The sequence below is a fragment of the Gnatocerus cornutus genome, chromosome 3 (assembly GCF_029298725.1).
Source record: "Gnatocerus cornutus isolate USDA-ARS CGAHR chromosome 3, icGnaCorn1.1, whole genome shotgun sequence".
Lineage (NCBI taxonomy): Eukaryota > Metazoa > Arthropoda > Insecta > Coleoptera > Tenebrionidae > Gnatocerus > Gnatocerus cornutus.
The window spans coordinates 16,092,080-16,101,565 of record NC_142235.1 but is presented as its reverse complement, the minus strand read 5'-3'; the positions used below and the strand labels follow the sequence as shown (position 1 = coordinate 16,101,565).

General features: G+C 33.4%; 2 protein-coding genes across 3 annotated transcripts; one reads left to right on the top strand and one right to left on the bottom strand.

Annotated features, from left to right (window-relative positions):
• Positions 1–175: 175 nt before the first annotated feature.
• LOC148177525 (uncharacterized) lies at positions 176–3,613 on the bottom strand. The gene is made up of 11 exons (XM_088033360.1): positions 3,478–3,613; positions 3,237–3,429; positions 3,166–3,204; positions 3,011–3,089; positions 2,826–2,863; positions 2,681–2,745; positions 2,351–2,638; positions 1,861–2,190; positions 1,573–1,809; positions 1,409–1,519; positions 176–1,358 (listed from the first exon to the last, which is right to left on the bottom strand). The coding sequence occupies exons 1-11, from the start codon at positions 3,515–3,517 to the stop codon at positions 1,126–1,128; spliced, it is 1,653 nt and encodes a 550-aa protein (XP_087889486.1). The 5' UTR covers positions 3,518–3,613; the 3' UTR covers positions 176–1,125.
• Positions 3,614–5,606: 1,993 nt separating this feature from the next.
• On the top strand, positions 5,607–7,533 carry LOC148177524 (uncharacterized). Of its 2 annotated transcripts, none has more exons than XM_088031957.1 (5): positions 5,607–6,060; positions 6,187–6,300; positions 6,536–6,850; positions 6,901–7,137; positions 7,191–7,533. In XM_088031957.1, the coding sequence occupies exons 1-5, from the start codon at positions 5,808–5,810 to the stop codon at positions 7,466–7,468; spliced, it is 1,197 nt and encodes a 398-aa protein (XP_087888083.1). In that variant the 5' UTR covers positions 5,607–5,807; the 3' UTR covers positions 7,469–7,533. The 2 variants fall into 2 exon arrangements, with proteins under 2 accessions (XP_087888083.1, XP_087888082.1); XM_088031956.1 differs by having other exon boundaries at positions 6,187–6,486.
• The last annotated feature ends 1,953 nt before the right edge of the window (positions 7,534–9,486 follow it).

Below are 9,486 nucleotides of genomic sequence, written 5' to 3'. Positions count from 1 at the left end.
AGTGGAATTATTTACTTAAGAAAGAGTTTGAACGAAAAACTGCAAAAAAATCCAAGGAGGAATCGCAAGAGGAAAATATAATATCTAAAAAATGAAGAGAAATGTAAAGGAAACTAAAGACAATTCTATTTCGAGATTTTTATTTAATATCACATTATGTACAGCATGTCAAATATCGGCAGCGGCGGCGTGTGGAAGGAATCTCAACACCACATGTCTTAAAATTCCGTTCTCGATGGAGTTTTGTGCGGGAAACGGCATTATTATATAATTACAACGCATATAAAGAGTCAAATGAAAAAAGAGTACTAAAAATAAATTGCCATTTTGAAGGTTTTATTTCATGCGCTATGCCCCTGGTGTGCAAAGCAAACTGACTGAATATCTGCCTAATTTTCTTGTTTGTTGTTTAAATTTCATCTCTATTGGCGATTTTGAAGTTTAGTGAATAGCCTAGTGACACTATTGACAGAAGCCCGAAGTGACAGAACTAGTTTAAACACTAAAAAGTGCGAGCGGCATAACTGGAATTATATTCCAAAGTCAACTCTAGATGAAAATCATTTTGAAACACGCTGTAAAAATAATAAAGTAATAAAAAAAATTGCTATAGTCTTATTAAGATTACTCATTGAAAGACGAGATGTACGAGCACTTCCTCGGGATTTAAAGGCTCTTAAAGGATTTAAACCTGTAACTCTAATTTATATTGGCAAAAATCACGTCAAAAACGCAATAAATACCATTTATTGCTTAAAGCAAAAAGACGTAAAAATCAAGATCGTCTTCTAAAACTACAAAAGTCATACATGTGCACAGATGCACTGTCTATCTAAACTGGCTTTAATTATATGTTTTTGTAAACGACTATTTTTGTTATTTTATTTTAGTAACTTTATCTTTAAAAATTATTTGCAAAATCCAAAATTTCTGTATTATTATTGGGGCCGACGGAACCCCACCAGACACTTAACAACGTTTGTTCTGATCACCAGATCACCAGGGTTTTAAATTAATCATCGGTGCAAATTCTAACGTAATCCTAATAATATTAATAATAAAGAATGAGTAATAATAAATTAATTTTGTCGCAAAGAGCTTTTGTAATTTTAAACGGACAGCCAGCTACCTCTCTGTTGTTGTTTGCATTTGGGTGTAATCACTTTCGTTCGGTCTTACCCTGCGTTCGATCTTACCCCGAGTCACCTTAGTAAGAATATTATAATTTTGCCAATTTTTTACCAAACTTCCATAAACAACGAACAAATAGACCAGAGTGCCTGCTACTAACGTAATCAGTACAATCATAACTCCATAAATCGCACAGTCTAGCCAACTGTTGCAATCGAATCTTGGTTCTAAAAAAATGAAAGAGTTGGTATCACTGATGTCTATGACTATTACCCACTTTTTGTAAGATTCTGCTGAGGTACGAAATTTCCAGTGATATGATCACAGTTTCTACATTTTGAATCGCATGCATTTTGACAAGATGGCCCCCATTTGCCTCGATCACACCCTAAAATAATTGTTATTTAAAATCGACGTCTTATCTAATCTTATATCTTGTACTTTGTTGGCAGAGATCTCCTTTGTAACCCCATGCACATGAGCAATTTATAGCATTACAAATTCGATGTTTTTCGCAGTTTGAGTTGTGGTGACCCAGTATACTACCACAGGAAATGTTACAGTGTGATCCCAAAAAACCGACATTACAAGGAAACTTGACATTAATAGGTTGTGGCTCTTTTTGTAAAAACTGACAAATTGCTTTTTCTGTCGATAGTAGATTCGTTGTATGCATCACTAAAAGAAAAAGTGTAAATTTTACGGTATATTGGTTATTTGGTTATTTACCCATTCCGTTTTTAGACACAGGACACAATTCAAAATCCATTGTCCAAAAATCGTCACCGTCGTCCAACCCACCTTCTCTGTAGAATTCAAAATGATTTTCGGTGTCTTTTTTTATGGGGATTATTTCACTTTGCCACTGTTTGAAAATGGAATTTTTCTTCTCTTTCCCGGAAACGACTATGGTTTTTGTGTCGTTATTGCTGGAGACCAAAACTTTTAGATTACAGGCGATACAGGAAGATGTGTACAGGATCAAGCATGGTCTTCCTGTTGGTAACAGAGTTATTGATGTTGGTTGAGTGGAAACCATCGATGCTATTTTGTATTGATCTAGAAAATCAAACAATAGTATAAACAAGTTTTTTAAATGTATGAAATAGAGAAAAGTGGAGTTCTTTGTGTAGAACTGCGCTCGCTTCGCTCGCGCGGAGTTTTGCATCGTTCCACTCTCCGTCATTCATCGATTTTTTGGAATATTTTCCTGACTTACATGAGTGAATTCTCCAAGAAGTTCGTCTCACACTCTTTGCAACAATAAAATTCGGTTTAAAATCCAGTTTTTGCATAATAGATCCATTTTCAATTAAATAAGTAGATTGGTTTTTTGTTATCACTGTGACGTGAACCCAGGTGCCAAAATCTTTACTTTTGAGTTTATATTTCCGGAGTTTTCGAGTATTACTCAAATGTAAATGAACTTTTGATTTCAAGTATACAGAAAATGGGACCAAAGTTGTGTTGTGCAACTTAAGATAATTCGATTCTAGACTTGGAAAATCTAAAATAAATAATATAAATGTTATAAACATACAGAATGTACCAGAACTCGCACCCCACAGAGTAAGAGAGGGTGCCGCAGCAATACAGGTGGTAAACAAAAATTGACTAAGTTTAATAGTATTCGAGAAAGAATAAAAAATGAACATCCAATCCCGAAAGCTTATTCTAGAAGTGAAGTAAAAGACCATCTCAATTTCATAGACAACGAGAGTGTAATGTTCATCTAACTAATGGATGATAGTATGTGTCCATAGTTACCGATTTTTAAATTCTGTATAGTTTCGGGATTGGCTACCATTTTTTCGTCTTAACTCGAATACTTTTTGAGCTAAAAAATTTAAGTTTCGAAATTTTGGATCAGAATTGCTGCCTCCATAAGCTCTTTGTTCCTGAGCGCGAATTCTGGAACACCCCTGTATGACGAAAATTTTAAGAAAAGACAATGAACGCTTATTAAGCGCGTAATAGAGTAGTAAGTAATATTTGAAATTACGCAATTTTACGATTTATCAATGAATTATTTACATTGCCAACGTGAATCTGTTACAGCGCCGTAATCTGATTCTGCAACATTTGAAATTTTTCAATCGTCATTGGTCCACTGTGCATTCGCCATAACATCCATAGTCCTTGTAAAATTGCTATTATTAGGTGGTGATATAAAAACCGGAGAATCAAATTCGTCGGTTGCACATTTTATGTTCCCATTACTTTGTAGAGTAATAATTTCCTTGCTTGACAACAGAATAGCAGAGGACAAAATCAGAATAAATGTGAAAATAATCATAGCTAAAATCTGAGTTTTAATACATAGTTTTTTTTGGTGCTTTTACTTACTTTTTGGTGGGGCTAGTAGATTGACAAATCGATTGGCCATCAGGGTTTAGTAATGTAGATTTTTCTTAAAAATTTCAGAATATTTTCCAAATATGAAAATTTCAATTTATGAAAACAGATGCACTTTAACACACCATTGACTCATAAATGATTTACTTTTATGATACATATGTTACATATATGTACGACAGATTTATCTTATCAATAATCTTATCTTATTGAGATAAACAAGCTAAATGTGATGTTGTTGTTGAAATTCGTAATAAATCGTAAATAACGACGAAACACGAATCATTTTTGTTGTTCCTGACACTTCGGCTAATTGTGAACTTTCAACAAAGAAATTTTTGCAAGTAATTATCAGGTAATCTCTTCATATTTGGACACAACGTGATAGTTTGATTGTACGAAATTTATACCCTTTTTAAAAATTATAAATCTACCTGTTGAATTACGTTGGTAAAAAATAAAAAATTCCTACATAGAAGAGATTGAATTATCAATATTAAAATGAAGCAATAGATGTTTTCCTACGAACTCATATGAAAATGGCATTTTCTACAGGGTTAAATGGCTCCGAAAGTTGATGATTTCGTACATCCATTTACGAAAGTAAAAGTCACTAGTGTGATATTTTGAAATACAAATGTAACTCTTGAATTTTTGTCTCAAATATCCAGACGATTTGGAATTTGGCACAAAGTGGAAATTGATTCTTCAGTTACAATATAATGTGAAGTTAAAAGCAGATAGCGTCGGCTTAAGTCGTTTAGTCCATTTTGAATTTTTCTAACGGAGATCGAGAAATTTTTTTTTTTTATATTTATCTGTGATTTGAAAACTTGGGGACTATAAATAAAATGTTTCCTAATTATTAAATAATGGCACATAAAAGAATCCAACGCTAACGCTTTTTGCTTTTGTTTTATAAAATTGAAAACGCATTTTCTCTAAAAGTAAACTTATCAACTTAACGACCTAAATCCAAAATACCAAGATATATTTAATCTAATCCTCACATTAAAAAAGATTCAACTTTGATAACCTTTGTTTACAAAATATCAAATATATCTATAGAACCATAAACATCAGGTGATTAGTCTTGTCCCACAAAAATTAGATAAACAAAAAACTACAAAAGTCTATAGTAGAGAAAAATTTTAATGCATTTCCATTGTTTTCACTAGCTTCATTATTTCATCCTTCTGCATTCTCTTGTTTCCTTTATTATTCATGTTTTTATTACCTTTTAATGTGTTCCAATTCTGTTTTTTTTTCTATCGCGTGTATATTTTAATTTGTTTTCTTACCAGCTTTTTTATTACTCTCTCTGTACGAAAATCAGTGTTCGATTTTGATTTTTTTTTAAATAAAGTGTTAAAGTAATAAAGTTAAAAAAGATTTGAAAACAACATATTAATTACACTCCTCTTTAATGTGACTGTACGTGCAGTTTTGCCAGTTGTTTTTGCCACCCGTAATAAATAATTCATTTGTTTGTCATTTGAACTAAAAGATTAAAACACCGGTTTGAAGAAAATATGCAAACAAAATATGAAAAGCCTAATTTGCCTAAACACAACCAAAAAAGTGTTATTAGTACCTTTTACAAGAAAGCAAAAACAGTGTTCTACTGAACAAAGTTCATTTTAATCAAGAATGTTAAAAATTCAATTGTCAAATGATTTTATATTAACAGTAAGTGTTTATAAGTAATATAATTTGTTTAGTTGTTAATTTTGACAGAAATACATATTTTTTAAAAGTGTGTATCTGCAATTCCTGTACACATCCATGTTGCCGATTTTTCATTAAAACTTTTAGAGCTTTTTATGGATGTTACACTTAAAAAGAAAAGCTTCATTGTGGGCAAACTGTCATGATTATTATTGTATCAGTCTCTCAGACATGACGTCACCCAAAATTTCATAGGCAACAAAATCACAAAATGAACATGTGATATTTAGAATTGCATATGTTCTGACAGCTCTTCTAATATGAAAAAATAGAGAATAAAATTCGCATTGTTGCTTCAAACTGCAAGAATTTAGCCATTTTTCAAAAATCCCTCCTTTTTAGTTATCTATGACCACCTAGTCACATGATTTTATCAAGCGATGATGTCAGGAGATTCATTTCTATCATTTCAGATTCATCATTTCAAGTTACACGAAGTGAAGACTAAAGAGATATTTTTCTTCTAACATCAAGTTATATCAAATAGTGAAACACTGTGTTGTGCTGAAATATGTTTACTGTTGAACCTGGTGAAATACAAGAAAAATTTTATTTTCAAAGAGTTAAGGAAACAAGTTTTCATATCAATACTAATGAAACTTGGACTTATTATCCTTCCCATTCTTTGGGGAGCAATATATGCGCAAGAAGTTCAAACAGTACAAAGAAGAAATTCAATAGCTGCTTTCACCACTTCGGATCACGCGATGTATATTGATCCGCCCATAAAACAATCGAAAAGATCGAAAAATAACATTGATAATGGAAATTGGACACACGACGACTGGATTGAGGAAGATGGTTCAAAAACGAACTTCAAGGCAGTAGAGGATAAGCGATTTGAAGGTAAAAATTTAAAAATATGCTAAAATTGCAGGTTTAGACGTGTTGACGATGAATCATTTATTTACTGATAAGTTAATTTTTTTACTGCGACAACACAAGTCGATTATTCTAGAAGTTTATTTTCAGATTTCGAAACGATTTTCACGAATGTCAAAGACTTTGGCATCGACAAATCAATCTCATTCTCTATTTACAACGCGACCGGCTTAACCATCTTTGTACCCGGACTTCATCAAGCCAGTAAGATTTCTGTTACCTTAAACAACAACATGCCATTGCATCATTTTACCATCATATCAGACAACAACAAAGTCTTCCTTTTTGAAAACAACCAAATTCTTAATAGCACGAACACTGACGGGTTAGAGATCAAAAAAATTGTTGTCAAAACCGATACTTATAAGACCTTTTGGAAACTACACGACTGTAAGGAAAGCAAAAAAAAAATAAACAGTACTAATAGCTACTTTTGTAGATAAAGTAAGAAAAGCACATCGTGTCAGCAAGCAACCCTCTGAATTTATTATTCCACCTACTGGAGAAGAAAAGGTGTATGTGTTTCTATCAATGGACAAAGACTGTCTTTTGGAAATCGCGTCTTCTGAAGAAACTGTTACAGTTGAACCTCCACAAACTCACAAAATGTTAAAATCATGGATTCAAGCTTCTATTAAAGTTAACCCAAGCAAAGAAACTAGACTCTTCATTTCCAGGAAAAGAAACGATACGAACACCCACGGATTTTGGGCCATCGTCTTTAGAACATCTAACCCCACAATAAAGAACTTAAGTAAGCAACAAAATGTTATTTTTCACATTTCTTATCAATTGTTTGTATAGGTGTTTATAACTACACAGCGAAACACGACCTGACAGGTCATAGAATTAGAACTCTTAATCCTTCAAGTGATGAAAACTGGAAATTTTGTTCGGAACCTGGAAAATTGGGCCCAAATTGTGATGTGGAATGTGAAGAGTTGCTGGGAACTCATTTCAAGTACTGTCAAAACCATACAATTTGTAACGGCGATGAGTGTAAGTGTTCATGGGGTTTTCGGAGTCCTTCTTGTGAAGAAAGTGAGAAGAAGTTTTGACCAAATTCGGAATTATTTAAACTGTATGACTTTTAGGTTGTCCAGTTGGTACTTGGGGGTTAAAATGCAAGAATAACTGCAGTTCTGAATGCGATAGTTGTGATTTCATTACTGGAGAGAAGGAAAGTTGTGGACAAGAAGTAAACGAGATCATGTGGTTTATGCTACTAGGAACACTGGCTGCATTGGTACTACTAGCATTTATATGGCTACTAGTATATTGTAATGTGTGTAAGAAAAATAAGAGGACTGAACCGAAGATTGACGAAGAGTCCATGGAGTCCATGCAGAGCACAGTGCTTTTAGTAGATTAGAGTTTATTTCTGTATTACTTATTTATGTAGAAATTTACCTTTTTTTTAAACTAATTATTCTATTCTATTGACTAGTTATTTTAGGTATTTAACTTTTCAGCTTTCTAATTTTTAATACTTTGCGGCATGTCGAAATTATTTAATTTTAGTAGAATTGGTGGCAGTTTCTGGGAGTAAACATTCTGAGACGTTGCTGGAGTCTTTATTTTACTTGTTCTTGCAAATTTTAACACAAACAAAGACAGATAATAGTACATTTTGCTACACGGCAGAAAAATGGTACATTTGTCGAGCAATTACATTGCAGTAGCGAGGCGAAGCCTAACGTAACCGAGCGTATGCAAAATTGCGAGACAACAAAAGCAACTTTTAGGCCAAATAACAAATACTACTTTTCTACAAACGTTAGATTCAGTTCCCCGACGGACGTTAAGTAAACGAAAATTGAACTATAAGTGTTTATAAATGTTTCTAGCATCAAGGCTGGCTCTGAAATTCCTATACCATGCACTCACTATTTTGCCGCTTTGTTTTCATAGTTAATATAACAATGTTTAACTACACTTAAAATGACGTTTCAGTTACGATTTTGTCTCTAAGTCTTTTGATTTACAGGTCACAAACCATAGCTAAAACAATTATTTTTTTCAAAATTAATTTTGCTCTATGATTGAGGTAAACTGCAAATATCTGTTGAAAAATCTAAACCCACATTTGTAATGAGCGGGAAGTTTGTTTGATTATTCATAGCCACTCTTGATGCTAGAAACATTTTTATTACTGTGAAAAATATTGGTTTAAAAAGGGTTTCAAAGTTAGGATCGTGTAAGTGCTATACAAAATGGAATGTCAAATAGTAACCGTCAGAAAAAGTACTGTAGTGTCCCACTTCAAATTCAAATTTCAAACTTTTCGCGCCACAACGACCGCAGGGATTTTTGCGTTAAGAAGTTGGTGGACTTGGGAGTTCACCGCCGCCACAGCGGAGGAGGCGGGAGACGCCGGAGGCGAGTCATTCTTGGTACGACTTCGGAACTACCAAGGTGCTGTGTTATCGAGTGCGTTTCGCCAAATTTTTCCAAGTGTTCATTTTAATTCCTATTTGGTTTAATTTTTCATTTTGTGTTTTGCTAATTTGTAGTTTGTCAAAATCTTGTAAATAATTTTCCTTTTGTTAAACCCATTAATTTTAACGGGAGTGTAGTGTTATTTTAGGGCTTCTTGAAGAAGCACTTGTGTGTTGTCACCATTTGGTATGTAATAATTTTTGTCATTTGTTGTTTTAATAAGGAAGTCACTCCGGATTCATGTAAAGTAGTTATTTTCTGTACAATTCTAAAGTAACGCGGTTTTCCGCTGACGTAAGCGTCTGGATTCAATCAGTGTTCGCCCACCGTCCGATAAGACACGTGCAGAAGCAGTTTAGATTCGTGGAAACCCGATACTTTTGGGAACTTGAATTTTATTCGATTCTGCTCAAGGAATTTATACTGTTGAGTTCGAAGGATTAAAAATAGAATAGGATTTTAAAGAAATTGTGAAATACATCAAATTAACTGGGAATGTCTTTTTGGATCGCTCTGTGTCATTCGTGAGCAAAAACGAGTACATTTTTCCTAAAGTCCACGACTTTCTCTTCCATTGTATTTTATTGAAACTGAAACTGAAAATTTATATGTTTATGTATTTTATGTATGTCCCTTGTTTTCTTAGCTGCTCTGTACTTGTCCGAACCCAATTCTCCTTTCTAGATTTTCTTCGTCACAAAAGACACAACATAACAAACAGCCTCTCGCGTTAATGTTAGTATGTTCTTTTTTTTTTTTTTTTGAGTGTGATCAATTCAAAACTAAACTTTGGTTTTTGACTTTCGAAAACCCTCCAGTGCTGGAAGCTTGTTACGTGGGACTCGCGGGGTAGTCAGGGTTCACCTAACTAGCGGGTCTTCCGCGGGTGAGATGTTGGTTACTCTTAATCTGGCCATAATTTGTTAGTACTCTCGATAAGACACCGCCTGT